This window comes from Equus quagga, chromosome 1, assembly GCF_021613505.1.
Source record: "Equus quagga isolate Etosha38 chromosome 1, UCLA_HA_Equagga_1.0, whole genome shotgun sequence".
Classification (NCBI taxonomy): Eukaryota; Metazoa; Chordata; class Mammalia; order Perissodactyla; family Equidae; genus Equus; species Equus quagga.
In genome coordinates, this window is record NC_060267.1 from 13,954,204 (window position 1) to 13,969,348 (window position 15,145).

Consider the following 15,145-nt stretch of genomic DNA (forward strand, 5'->3'; position numbering starts at 1 on the left):
ACATCCTAATTCATTTCAAGAGGCCAGTGTGACTCTGATAAAAATTCCTGACAAAATATTTGAGGGAAAAAAAGAAAAGAAAAAAATTAACTACGGATAAACAACCCCCCAAAACAAAGAAAGATAATCCTTAAAAATGTATTAATAGTATCCAGGACTATATAAAAAATAACACATCATGACCAATTGGAACTTATGCTTAAAATGTAAGGTTATTTTAACATTTGCAGATCAAAGTTATTCACCATATTAACAGACTAAAAAGGAAATATGAAACAAAAAAGAGTCTAAAAGTACTCCTTAACCATGTATGGTTCATTGATTTTTGACAAAGGCAAAAATGTAATTCATGTGAAGAAGATAGTCTTTTCATCAAGTCTTGCTGGAAAAATTGTATATCTATATGCAAGAAATATGAACATCACCTCTTGCAGCATGTCATATACACACATTAAATGAGTCACACATCTAAATATAGAAGCTAACACAATATAAAAATTCAATAATATATGGCAGAAACATTCTTGTAACCTCAGTTTAGGCAAATATTTCTTAGTTAAGTCATATAAGATAGAAAAAAAACTAGGTTCCATCCACATTAAAAATATTTGGTCTTCAAAAAAAGCTGTTAAGAAAATGAAAAGGCTAGGTATAGACTGGGAGAAAAGATCTGAAAAACGTTTATCTATTAAAAAACAGTTATCCACAATACATAAAAAAAACTTTTGCAACTCAAGAATTGAAAGGCAAAAGAAAAAGAAAACCCAGTGGCAAAGATTTTATCAGAAACATTACCAGACAAGATATATGAGTGATAAATAACCAAGTGAGAAGATTCTTCACCTCACTAGTCATCAGGAAAATATTAATTAAATCACAATGAGAAAATACATATCCATTAGAATGATTAAAATTAAAAATACTGATAATACCAAGTGTTGATAAGGATTTGGAGTAACTCTAACTTTTACACACTGCTGTTAGTAATGCAAAACGTACACCCACTTTAAAAACCACTTTGGCAATATTACTGAAGTTAAATGTACACTTACCTAAATCAACAATCTCTCCCAGTTATTTTCCCAAGGGAAATGAAAATGTATGTCACCATACAGCTATGAAAACAATTATTCACAGCAGCTTTTTTCATAAATGCTAAAGAGAAAACAAACCAAATGTCCAACGGTTGAATGGATAAACAATTTACAATATGTCTATGTAATTTAAAAAAAACTACTTATGAATGAAAACAACAAGCTGCTGATACACAAACAGACATAAATCACTAAAGCATTATGCTAAGAGAAAGATGTCATCACAAAAAGATAAATACACATGATTTCATTTGTATACAATTCTAGAAAAGTTAAGTATAATGACAAAGAGCTGTTCAGTCCTTCTTAAGGGTTGAGAATGGAATACGGGAATTGACTACAAAGATGTATGAGAGATCTTCTATGGAGCAGGGAAACATTCTGTATTATAGTTGTAATGATGGTTCCATGAATGTATACATTTGACATAACCTGTTAAATTGTATACTTAAAATTGGTGAATTTTATTGTATGTATATTCTATATCAACAAAATCTTTAAAAATTTTAAGCCATCTACAAAAAGAGAATTTCTAAATTAACTCACTAAGGTCTCAATTTAATTTTAATTTTATCAGAGCATGTATTTATATATGAACAATGAACAATTGAATAACGGCATTAAAAATACCATCTATTGGAGCATTAACAATTACCCATAAGGAGCAAACAAAGTGGTCCTTGATCCTGCCTTCTGCCATCCCCCAAACTGACTAAAATAGATCACAGACTTAAACATAAACTAAAATTGTTGAACTTATAGAAGAAAACATAGGCTATCGTTGCACACTCGAGGTAAGCAAGCATCCCTAAGAAAGAAAACAAAACATACTAAACATAGAAGAAAAAATGATAAATTTGACTTGATCTAAATTTAAAATGCATGCTCTTCAGAAGATGTAGCATTTCATACTTAAAGGTAAAATGTGGGCTAAGAGAAAATATCCATGATTCATGTATCTTGACAAAAGGCTTTTATCCTGAATGTACAAGAATGCCTACAAGTCAATAATTAAAAGATAAATACATCACCATAAAAACAGACAAAAGAACATAAATTTATTTGAAGACTAATGGCCAGTGAGACTATGGAATTGTACTACTTGACATTATTAGTTTGGAAATTAAAATTAAAATCACTTTATACAGACCAGACTAATGTTAAGAAGACAGACAAGTATTGGCAAAGATGAGGAGCTACTGAAATTCTCTTATCGAAAGTAGCTGTATAAAACATTTGGTCAACTTCTGACTTAGTTAAAATGCATAAATAAAAACAACTTAATAAAAACATTATTAAAATATAAATACTCATATTGAAAAAAATTAAATTCAGGGCAAAATAAGACCATTGTATTTAATTAATAAAAACTTCAATACCTAGGAAGCATATTACAGAAACAAATTACCAAGTCCACCGTCATTGTAGGAGATCATCATGTCTCACTAAAATATTGAGAAATAAAGCAGACAGGAAATCAGAAAAATTGTAAAGAAGTGAAATTAACCAGACACATGCAGGAACACATGTAAATATGCACACATCTAATATGTTTATCCCCAAAATAAAAGAATGAAGGAATAATTACAAAAAATGATCACAAATTAGGCGATCAAGTTACATTCATCACAATTAGAAATACATATCATACATATAACAATCTCTGAAAATAAATAAAAAGTCAACAGCTAGTAGAGTTCATTTACAGTTCCATCATATTTGTAAACTTTATAATCTATTACCAAGTAAACCATCAGTCAAAAACTATTAAATGTATTTAGATCTCCACAATAGTAAAAAGAATATGAATCAAATATTTTCAATTAAAAAAGAAGTTGAGATAAACAGTTTTACCTACTAGATTACAGCAATTAGGTATGATTCTTTTATCTTTAGCCATAAAGTATAGTTAAGATACTGTTTAATATTCTGTTCTTGATAATAGTTCCATGGTTATGTAAGACATTAACATTATGGAAAGCAAGGCCTTTTAAGGGAATTGGTTTTTACTATTTTTTCAACTTTCTGGCAGAAAACTTAAAATAAGTAAGATTAATATGCCAATGTCTGTAATAGAAATAATAGACAACAGTGAAGATCATAAATTTAATTTCAGCAGAAAGATGGGACCTGTAAAAAATAATGGAAATGCTAGAAATCAACAACACAGTAACTTAGATGAAAAATGCCTTTGATGTTCTCACCAGTATAATTTACATGGCCTCCCAATATTATTAGAATTAATGAACATGAAGACAAGTCAATATAAATTATCAAAAATGAAATGCAAAGAGATAAAACATTTTAAAAAGAAAGAACAGAACATCCAAATAACTGTGGGACAATATCAACAGTGCATCATATGTGTAATTGGAATCACAGAAGGAGAGGAAAGAAACAATGAGGCATCAAAAAGTTTGAAGACATAATGACTAAAAAACTTCCACGGTAAGTGACAAACACTAAACAACAGATCTGCAAAGTTCAGAGACCACCACCGAGGATAAATACCAAAAAATACCACCCAGAGGCAAATTATATACAAGCTACACAAAACCAAAGACAAAGAGAAAATTGTGAAGGCAGTTAGAGAAGTGGGGGGAACATTTGCATTACATACAAATAAATAAAGATAGGAAGAATAGGAATTAGAGAAGACTTCTCATCAGAAACAATGCAAACAAGGGAGCAATAGAGTAATTAACATCTTAAAATAGCTGAAAGAAAAAAACCCCAGCAGACTCAGAATTCTATACCCAGTGAAAATAACTCTTCAAATACAAAGGACGAAGATCGTCTAAGACAAAAACTGAAAGAATTCATTTTCCCCTACAAGAAAAGTTTAAGAAAGTATTTCAGACAGAATTAATACGATACAGGTCAGAAACTTGAATCTACAGAGAGAAATGAAAAGTTTCAAAGTAGAATAAATGAAGGTAAAATAGAGTCTTATTTTCTCATTTTAAATTTCTCTAAAAGATAACTGACTATTTAAATTAACAGTCAACAAACTATAGCCCATGGGCCAAATCTAGCAAGCCACAAGTTTATCCATCTCCACATGTTAAAAATACTTTTTACACTTTTAAATGTACAACTTTAAATGGTTGGGAAAAAATCAAAATAATTTTTTTTTTAAGGAAGATTAGCCCTGAGCTGACTACTGCCAATCCTCCTCTTTTAGCTGAGGAAGACTGGCCCTGAGCTAACATCCGTAACCATCTTCCTCTACTTTATACATGGGACGCCTACCACAGCATGGCTTTTGCCAAGTGGTGCCATGTCCGCATCCGGGATCTGAACCAACGAACCTCGGGCCGCCAAGAAGCGGAACGTGTGAACTTAACTGCTGCACCACTGGGCCAGCCCCCAAAATAAAAATATTTTATGACACACGAAAATTATATGCACTTCGAATTTCAGTGTCAATAAATTAAGGGTTGTGGGAACTCTACCATATGCATTCATTTTTGTCTGGCTAAGGCTGTTTTCTTGTAACAATGGCAGAGTTCATCAGTAGCAAAAGATACTGCTACATTGTATATTTCCTCTACATATTTTTATTTAATGCTTTTAGTTTGTTTCTGTCTCTATCTTTCACTTTTGATTCTTTCCACATGTATCTGTTACGTTGCTTATTGAAAGCTCTTGATTAATACAGAATGACTAAAATGCACATTTCCACTCTTCACACAATGTGATTTTTTTATTGCTTTGAGAATTTACTGTGATCTAGCTAGATCATACTGGTAAATTCTCAATTTCAGTATATTTGAGTCACTCCTTTTGGAAATATGAGTCCCTGAGTGATAGTAATCTGATCTGTTTCCTAATATACAAGTGAGGGAGGACTCCTGGAGCATCTTACATTTGTTTAGAATATGGTAATAAAAATGACCAGCAATAGGATATATTGGAGTATACAGGAAGCCATTTGGTGTAAAGCTGATTTGGCCTAACCTTACTTTTTTTCCAAAAGGGCCTGACATGGCCCTTGAACATACATTGTATATCTGCTTTAAGCATTTGTTATGTCCCAAAGGCAAGAACAAACTTCCTTAAGATAAAGGTGCAACTTCCCGCATATTAGCATTTCCTTAAGGATAAGCATCTCTCCCTAGACTAGGAATTGATTGCTGTGCTCACCTGTGACCACCCAGCTCACCTGTGACCACACAGCTGGAGACAAAAAACCTGCTTCCTGCCATGCCCACCAAGACAGCAGACCTATTACCTGCTGTGTCCATCAATCACTGTACCAACAGTGCAATCTTGTGACTATTGTAAAATGGACATGTCAATCATGTGTGATACATGCTCTGTGATGGTATATAACTACTCTGTACACCCCTACTTCTTTGAAGTGCTCCGTTCCTTTGTGGAAGTACTCTCCCAAGCTATATGGTCCTCACATTTGGTTCATAATAAACTCACCCCAATTTTGATTTATAGATTGGTTATTGATTATTTGCATCGACAATGGTTTTTAATTGCTTGGTTTTTCGTATGGAACCCACTCATCTTCTTCATTGTCTCTGCATCTAGAAATCCTTTGGTTTACACTTCCTGGGAAAAAAAACCTCAAATCTTCTTTGGTGTGGGAGAAGCAATCACCCAGCATCATGATTTGGGGAAAGTGAAGGGAATCAGAATATGTCTCCCCAAAATATGCCTCCTTGACACAAAAATTATTTTGAGCTGAAAGCAATTAAAAGACAGCAAATCCAGAAAAAGCTCCCCCTTTTCTGTCTAAAAGAAGGAAATAAACTCTTCTGTTACTGGAGACAGATATCAGCCCAGAGGCAGCACCAGAGGAATCTGAGAACAAATCTTACTCCATTAGTTTCTTCCCATATATTTACTTTCCCACAGTTTACCACCTGTAGAAGCCAAAAACTGCTTTCCTTTGTCCTGTAATTTCTCTACAAATTTATTGTTTGAAAAGATACTATATAAGCTGGATTTTAAGTCACCATTTTGAGTTACTTTGGGTTAGCTTTCTCCCATGTGATTTACGCTGCATGCACTAACAAACCTTTTTTCTCTTATTGTTATCTTTTTTTGAGTCCTAGCTGAAAACCTAGGATGGGTGGAAGTAGTGTTTCTCCTCTAAGGAAAGATTCAGGCTGAAATTGCATATGTGTGAGCATGCTTCTTGAAAGTTATCAGTTCATAAATCCAAAATAAATGTGGCCTAAATAAGTTGTGAATTTATTTCTGTTTCAAAAACTTGAAGTCCTGAGAGAGACAGGGCTTACGCAGGGATTGAGTGTAGTTTCACTTCTTCAGGGACAACTGTTCTTTCCAACTTGTTACTCTACACCCTTCAACAGAGGGATGCCACTTTGTAGTTAATTACAAATGTCACTCTGGTATTTTCCAGGTCCTTCTTACAGAGGGGTGAAGTTCACTTCTCCCTGTTTTGAGTCTAGGGTGGCCTCATGAATCACACTGACTTACATAATGTAGTGGCTTTGATGTGGGAATTTTTAACCTTTAAAAGGTTTTGCAAAGTCTTGTTATATTTTCCTCATCATCATTTTAAGGAGACTGGGTTAATATTCTAGATAACCATTTGGCAACCATCAGCAAACAGGCAGATGTGTAACTGAGGCCATTAAACACCATGTGACTACAAAATCATTGAATGATAAATGTATAAGTGTTTGTTGTTTTAATCCACTTGGTTTTGATACAAATCCTATGATTCTAAATGACTGCTAGAGCTCCAGTCTAAAAGAGAAAAATTAAAAAGCAAAACTTCATGCTAGCCATTATGAATTAGGGAGGAAGAAGAAAGATGAACAAATTTCTTTAAGGATGCTTTCCAATTTTTATATGACACTTCTGCTTATATCTTTCTGTCAAGATCATAACTGTACAACCTCATGAGAAAAATCAGTGAATCTTATTCAGCATATTAAGAGAATAAAAATGAAAAAAATGATAATATTAATTGGTATTGTTAATTGATAAGAAAAAGTGCAACCTCCATTTCTTATAGAAACTATGAGAGAACTATAAACATAAAGGAAGTTCCACAACCTGACCAAAAACATCTATAATAAAACAGCAATTAACATATATAATAAAGACAGAGTAATTTCCTACTAACACCAAGAAAAAAGCAAGAATGTCTGGCTTACTACCTGTATTTGCCATTGAATTGGGGGTTCAAGAAAGTGCAATAAAGTAAGAAAAAGATCTTAAAGGCACCGAAAACGAAAAAGTAGTGAAACTGCATTTATTAGCAACTGACATGATTATCTGTGCTTTAAATTCCATAGAATCTAAAAAAAAGCTACCAGAATTTATAAATGTTAAACCAATCTTACTTTCCTTGGATAAACTTCACTGGTCACGATGCAGTGTCGTTTTTATATACTGTGGATTTGATTTTCTAAAATCTTATTAAGAATTTTTGTATCTATGTTCATGAAAGATGGATATGCTATCGAAGTATGTTGGCCTCATAATGAGTTGGGATATATTACTTCTGCTTCAGTTTTCTGGAGGAGTTTGAGTAGAACTGTGTTCTACTAAAAATACACCATTCTTGATAGCATAAAGCACATTAAATATTTAGTGATATATGTGACAAATGTGTAACCCGGATACACTAAAAACTAGAAACATCACTGAAAGAAATTACAGAAGGCTAAATAAAGAGATATGCCATATTCATTAATTGGAATATTCATTGCCAAGAGATTAGTTATACCTAAGTTGATCCGTAGATTCAATTTAAATTCGAATGAAAATCTCAACAAGCTTTTTTTTGTGGAAATTGGCAAGTTTATCCTAATATTTTACACAGAAATGCAAAGGAACTAGGACAGTCAAAATAACTGAAAAAGAAGAACATAGTTGGAGGCCTCAATAATTTTAATATTCTAAGTCCTATTTCAAAGACTTATTAGGGCCTGCCCGGTGGCGCAGGGGTTAAGTTTGCACGTTCTGCTTCTCGGCAGCCCGGGGTTCGCCGGTTCCGATCCCGGGTGCGGGGATGGCACTGCTTGGCACCCCATGCTGTGGTAGGCGTCCCACATATAAAGTAGAGGAAGATGGGCACGATGTTAGCTCAGGGCCAGGCTTCCTCAGCGAAAAGAGGAGGACTGGCAGTAGTTAGCTCAGGGCTAATCTTCCTCAAAAAAAATAAAAAACCATAGAAAAAACAAAGACTTATTAAAAAGCTACAGCTAAAAAGCTACAGATCAAGATATCAAAATGGACCGAAGGAAGAGAGAGTTCATAAAGAGATCAACACCTTTATGGTCAGTTGCTTTTCAGCAAGGACACAAAAGCAATTCAGTGGAAAAAAAGATAATTTCCATCAAAGAATGCTGGAAAAATTGGATGTTCATATGCTAAAAACAAGATTTATTCATCCCTCTTACCACATACAAAAATTAACTCAAAATACATCATAGAAACAAATGCAAACCTGAAGTAACAGAACTAGGAAATCTAGGAGAAAATGTTTGTGACGTTGAGCTAAGCAAAGATTTCCTAGATAAGACATCTTAGAACAATTGATGAAAGAAAATGTTAACTTGAACTTTTTTAAAATTAAGAAATGTCTAATTTTGGAAACATAACGTTAACAGTCAAAAGGCAAACAACATGTTTGTATAAAATAGTTGAAATTATACATCTTGTTAAGAACATCATCCAGAATTTTAAAATCTCAATAAATATAAAGTGAAGTGTCCAGCAAAATCTGACAAATTTTTTAAAAATACACTACATCAAAGTAGATATACAAATTTCCAATAAACACATAGGTTCAACATCAATAGTCATCAGGAAATGAAAATTAAATCAGCATTTTCTGGCTTTATTTCTAAATGTGAATGGACTACTAAGTGAAGAAAAATCTACCAAGAAAAAAATCTATATGGTGAGAAAAAACCCTCTGGCAAGAAACTGACCAATATAAGCAAATATAGGAAACAAACCTGGTGAGAAGAAAGATAATTAGAGAACTGAATAAATGATGAAAATAAATAGGGTTGCAAAGGTTAAAGAGAAACAAAATGCAAGCAAAGAGGAAGAAGCAAAAATATTGATAATATATTAGGTAGGATTCTGAGGAAAGTCATTAAGCACATACAGAGTGATACTACATTATAATTTTAACAAGTTTGTTTTTCAAGTGTACAGAAAGAAATTAATAGTAATCCTACTCCAGTAGCTTGTTCAATAGGATGGCACTGGGACAAGGATGCACTTCAGGGTCCATAGTTGGATTCTCAGTCAGCAGCCTAATACCAGGTGCATGGACAGGAGTGTCTCCCACTGGGCCCTTGGACCTGTGGGACAGCTGGCAGCCTGTGGCTGTGAGGGGCCTGAATGCAAATACAGGACCCTTTCAAGATCTCTGGAGATGCATATGGGAGTGTCTTCTACCTAGTCTCTGGGCCATCAGGACTGCTTGTGGACTGCTGCTGGGATGGGCTGGAGTCCAGTTACAGGGCGATTTCAGAATCTACAGTCTGCCTGAGTTTGGTGGGCTTAATTCCAGGGGCTCCTAGACTGTAGCAGCCAGGAGGAGCTGATGCCAGTTAATGGGCTACATCAGAGTCCACAGCTGAGATTGAGTTCTCTATGCCTATTACCTGACACACGGCTGGATGTGATTTCTCATGTGTCCCTGAGCATGTGGTACTGGTGACAGGATCAAGCCAAATAGGGGGTTATTCAAGTCCTCAGAGGTATAGAGTTGTTTCTGGGAATGTAGCTGACACTGCATCAGTGAGTTAGCCAGCTGAGTGTGGGTCTGCGATCTAAAAATGGCTCTCCTCCATGTTGTACTGCATCAGGGTTTCACAGTCTCCTACTTGGATCCCCAAGCTCCCACAAAAGCACGCTGTCCATGGACTGATGTCAAATTGTTGTTCAGAGGGAATATAAGAGGGGGACGTCTTATTCTGTCATCTTGCTGACGTCACTCCTCTCTTCCTCATTGTAATTTTGAACAATATTTTTCTACTGCATGATGTAAGGGATTTTATAATTTTCCTCGCTGAGGTCTAACACATCTTTTGCTACAGTATTCCTAAATCTTCAATAATCTCCGATATATGGCATAGTCTTTTAAATTAAATATTATAGTTTACTGCTGTTGTATGGACATGCAACTGATTTTTTATGCTAATCCAGACATCTTCATAAACTCTTCTTTCATATTTTGTAAATGATCATGTAAATGACAGTTTACTCCTACATTTCTCCCATTATATTTTAAATTTCTATTTATTATCCTTTTGCACTTGCTAGACTTCTAATAGAATGTTGAACTGCATTTGGGGATAATGGGCACTTTGTTTCCTAACTTTAAAGAAAATGCTTCTAAGATTTTCCCATTTAGACTGTGTCTTCATTCAGTTTGTACAGATATAATTTAACAAGTTAATGAAGTTTAGTTATTTTTCTAATTTTACTAAGTTTTTTAAATCATAAAATCATGTTATAACATCAAATATTATTTCTACATCTTTTCAGATAGTATTTTTAAAATATTTTAATCAGTTAATATGGTAAATGTGATTCTGCATTGTCTAATGTTAAATCATTGATGCCTCCATGGTATAACCACAACTTAGCCATAGTGATCACCTCGTATTATGTTTAATATATTGTAGGATTCAGTTTGATAATACGTAAGAGAATAGACATGTTTTGCTTAAACTGTGGGATTTTTACAAAAAATATAATAGCTCATTAAGTAAACGTTGTCACTACATAAATTCCTTGAAAAAAGTTTTTTGAGTTTAAATTCTCTGAACTTAAGATAGTAAAACTAGAAATCATCAATAAAAAGATATTGTCTAAATAAATCTACTATATTGAAATAAAGCAAGTTACCTAAATAATCCTTAGATGAAGAGACCATTAAAAGTGAAAAGAAAAATTATTTATATAATAATGGAAGCAAAAGCAAATTACATTGAAAACTGTGCAAAAGTTTTAAATATAATTCATTAAAGTAAAAACAGAAAATAAATGAACCAAGTAAGCAAGACATGAATTCAGAAAGAAAAGTTTAACAAAACCAGAAGATCTTAGGAAAATAAATTAAAATAATTATGTAGATATGTAAATGTATATTCAAATATTGTATTAATGAATATTATGTGTGTATTTACGTATTAATTTAGTAGTGGAATATTTATGCATTGTAATTTTGAGCACATCTAAGCAAAACAAAACTAGAACAGTAACTTATGTAACACATATACATATATACATCATATACTATTTGAAAATAAAGATAAGGAACTTAAAATTCTAATGGCATGAAGTCAAACCCTTGGCAAATTTAATTAAGAAAGAATAGTAGGAAAAATTCTAAGAATTAAAAATAGAAAGTGTAGATAACCATAGACATTGAAAGAATTAAATTATTATGACATATTTTTTGTCATTCCATGGCAACACTTTTTCAAATCTAGAGCAAAATGAGGATTTTCAATCAATATATAAGTTGTGAAAATGACCCAAGAACATACATATAACATAATGAGACAAATAGGCATAAGTAATACTGGAGATTTTATCAAACATTTATTATTAAGACCCCCATGACAAGACAAATTTACGGCAATTATGTCACACTTGCTTTTTTATTTTTTTATTATTTGCTTCTTGATGGAATCATTAATATTTGGATGATTTAAGGCTATTATTAGTATAATATTTTGCACCACTCCTTTGTATAATTATTTGGACAAAACCAATAATTTACATTACTATAGCACTTCCAATTCTCATTTGCAAAGATTGGACAGTGGTAAACTTGAATATGATTTGGAGAAAACAAAGAACATAGAACATTCGATAGTGTCTCTCTTTCTCCCTCTCTCAGATATACAGATGAATATATAGATATTCTAATATATTTTTATATATTTGCAGATATATTATACTAATAAATTTAAAATGTGCATTGTCAGTAGTACTATTATTTATGACTTGCGATTTTGAGTACACCTAAGCAAAACAACACATGAACAAGCCATTGTAACAAATAGATATCATACCATAAAATGATTGTGAAGGAATATGAAAAATCTATATTGACCTTAAAATTTATTTTAAAATAATCTATTGATGCTAAAAAGAGGAAAAGAAACGTTAATCTGCAAAACTTTTAGATGCCTTTAGTTGAAACTATTCCATAACAAATTATTGAAAATATTGCTTTTAGTCTATTCTGCAGTTTTATGGATGGCTGGAGGTCAATGAAAAGATGTTTTACTCAACAATATTTTTTTCACAGCATTTTTCACCTCCCTATTCCTTAGAGTATAAATCAGAGGATTCAACATAGGAATGATAAGAGTATAGAACACAGCTATAATCTTGCTTTTCTCTGGTGAGGAGATGGCCCCAGGTTGGGCATACATGAAGAACACAGTTCCGTAGAATAAACTCACCACCGTGATGTGAGAGCCGCAAGTGGAAAAGGTCTTACTCCTGCCATGGGTCGAGGGGATCTTCAGGACAGTGGAGAGGATACAAGCGTAAGAAATCAGAATGACCGTTGTAGTGGTGACAATGATGAGAGCAGAGAGAATAAACAATACAATCTCATTCACAAAGGTGTCAGCACGTGAGATCTTGATCAGGGCTGGGACATCACAGAAAAAGTGATCCAATCTATTTTCTCCACAGAAACGCAAACTGAAGGTGAAACTTGTTTGTATCATAGAGTTGACACATCCACACATATAGGATCCAATCACCAAACGAACACAAGCCTGCTGAGACATATGTACAGCATAGAGGAAAGGCGAGCAAATGGCTGAGAAGCGATCATATGCCATCACAGCCAGAAGAAAGCCTTCAGTCCCAACACAGAGAGCAAAGAAAAAGAACTGTGCTGCACAGCCATTGTAAGAAATTTTCTTGTCCTCAGACGAGAAAGTAGCCAGAGTTTTGGGGGCAATGACGGTGGAGTAGCAGAGATCTAAATAGGACAAATTTCTGAGAAAGAAATACATAGGTGTATGAAGTCTGGAGTCTATTTTAATGACAACTAACATGCTGATATTTCCCACCACAATCACCATGTAGATAAGCAAGAAGAGTAAGAATAAGAGAATCTGTACTTCTGGAGATGTTCTGAACCCCAGCAGAATAAACTCAGTCACCTCTGAGCAATTCTGATTCAGCTCACTCTTCATAGCTGAGACCTATCTGAGAAAATGAGTGAATTATCAAGAAGCCTGTGGAAAGCCTTGCCAACTTTTGGGTCCTGAAGTTCCCAGTAAGAGAAAAAAATGCTAAACAGAAGATGAGGTTTTCTTGGCAACACGTCTGACAGAATAACTTTACATTTGGAAGTACTCAAACATATTACATATAATGTTGTTAATATATTTAATGTCACTATGATAATGAAATGCGGATGGGAAAAGGATGTCTGGGACGGTGAGGTCATTAGTCATTTTATGCCACTTGTTTAGAGCTTTGGAATAAGACGGGCTTCGTCCAAATTTTACCTCTTTCAGTCTAAAAGAATCTAGGATAACTATCTTCACTTTCAATGTCTTGAAGTTCTCTTCTGTCAAATGGAAGATACTAATAATACCCACTTTATACGATTGTTGTGAGGATAACATGAAACTGAATATGAAAAGCAATATTTACAGTTAATAGAACATCCTAAAAGCACAGTAAATGTTAACCAATTTAAACAAGCAAACAAGCATCTAAAAAATTATTTTTGCTTTAGGAACAGAAAATTGGGTGAAAATATAAAATGATTCCTGTTCCCACCAGAAGATGCAGTTAATTTGGCTGTCTTAAAACATTCTCCTATTTAAAACTCATTAGGAAACGCAGGATTACTGTTTCACGAGGTAGAATGAAGCCTCAGTCTTAAAGAAAGTCATCTGAAATGATAAATCAGACTCTTACCTCCTACACTAGCCACACACTAGCCTCCACCTCCTTCACCAGAATAGCAAATCTCTGATTGCTAGTGGCTCTGCTCCCTCGTTGGCAGCCCAACTCCAGCACACATTTTTCCTATTACTATCAAGCATTGACATTTTAGATACACAAATTATTCCGTTTATATAGAAGCATTATGGTGGAAGCGCAAGACTAACTTCCCCAACCAGAAGTGGTTTTTTTCCTTGTATATGTTGTTAATTAAACTGAAGGCATTAGCACAAACAAACAGGGCAAAAAAGATCTGTATTACATAGGTTATACTCCTTGCTTTTTTTAATAACTATCAATCTTAAGATCAAACACTAAAGAGGCACGCAGATAAAATATTAATAATTTTAAGATATCTGAAAAAGTAAACCCAAGTGGAAAAAAATGTTATAATTCTGTGGTTCCATTACTATATTTAATTTCTGAACAAAAACGTAATCCTTCTGTTGAAGGAACTTAAAATCATATTTGAAGTCACATTTTTCTCTAGAAATTTTCATAAATTTAAAAGTATAATAGAGTCATAAGAAGTGACACTGATTATCATAGCTTCTCTTACTATTTTTTGATATCAAAGCATTTTATTAGTTAAAAGCACGGCATTTTAATTCATATAAATCTAAGTTTTAAGCCATGTCCTGACACTCACTGGCTTGATAATCTTGAGCAAATTGTTCAAATCCATGAGCCACTGTTTTCTCATCAGCAAAATATGTCTTAAAACATCTACCCCACAGGATTGCTGTTGTAAGGATTAAATTACGTTATACGTGTAAACTAAATGAAATATTTAGCACCTGGGAAATAGATAGAAAGCACTCAATAAATGCTAGATATTTGAGAGATTGAACAGGAAAAAAAGATAATATTTTGCTAAATTAAGAAAATTACCCTCAGAAAAGGTAATGATTTTTAAAAACCAGGTACCTTATTTGAGAGCTAGCAGATTCCAAAAGACAACTTCATTGAAGAATTTTAATAGCTGATTGTCCTTTAACAGAAACTTTAAGGAAAGTTTAATTACAAACATGCTTCAAAGCATATGTTAAATTTATTCAACCATCTGAGTACACTCAGTAAGTGGCCCTATTTATCTCTAA

At 33.4% G+C, this 15,145-nt stretch overlaps 1 protein-coding gene across 1 annotated transcript; it reads right to left on the reverse strand.

Moving 5' to 3' along the window:
- Positions 1–12,334: 12,334 nt before the first annotated feature.
- Positions 12,335–13,282, reverse strand: LOC124237385 (olfactory receptor 12-like). The gene has a single exon (XM_046656988.1). It carries the CDS (start codon positions 13,280–13,282, stop codon positions 12,335–12,337), a length of 948 nt encoding a protein of 315 aa, XP_046512944.1.
- Between the last annotated feature and the right edge of the window lie 1,863 nt (positions 13,283–15,145).

Bases quoted from the DNA above. Each gene is read 5' to 3' on its own strand.
- LOC124237385 (XM_046656988.1), bottom strand. From the start codon at position 13,282: ATGAAGAGTGAGCTGAATCAGAATTGCTCAGAGGTGACTGAGTTTATT.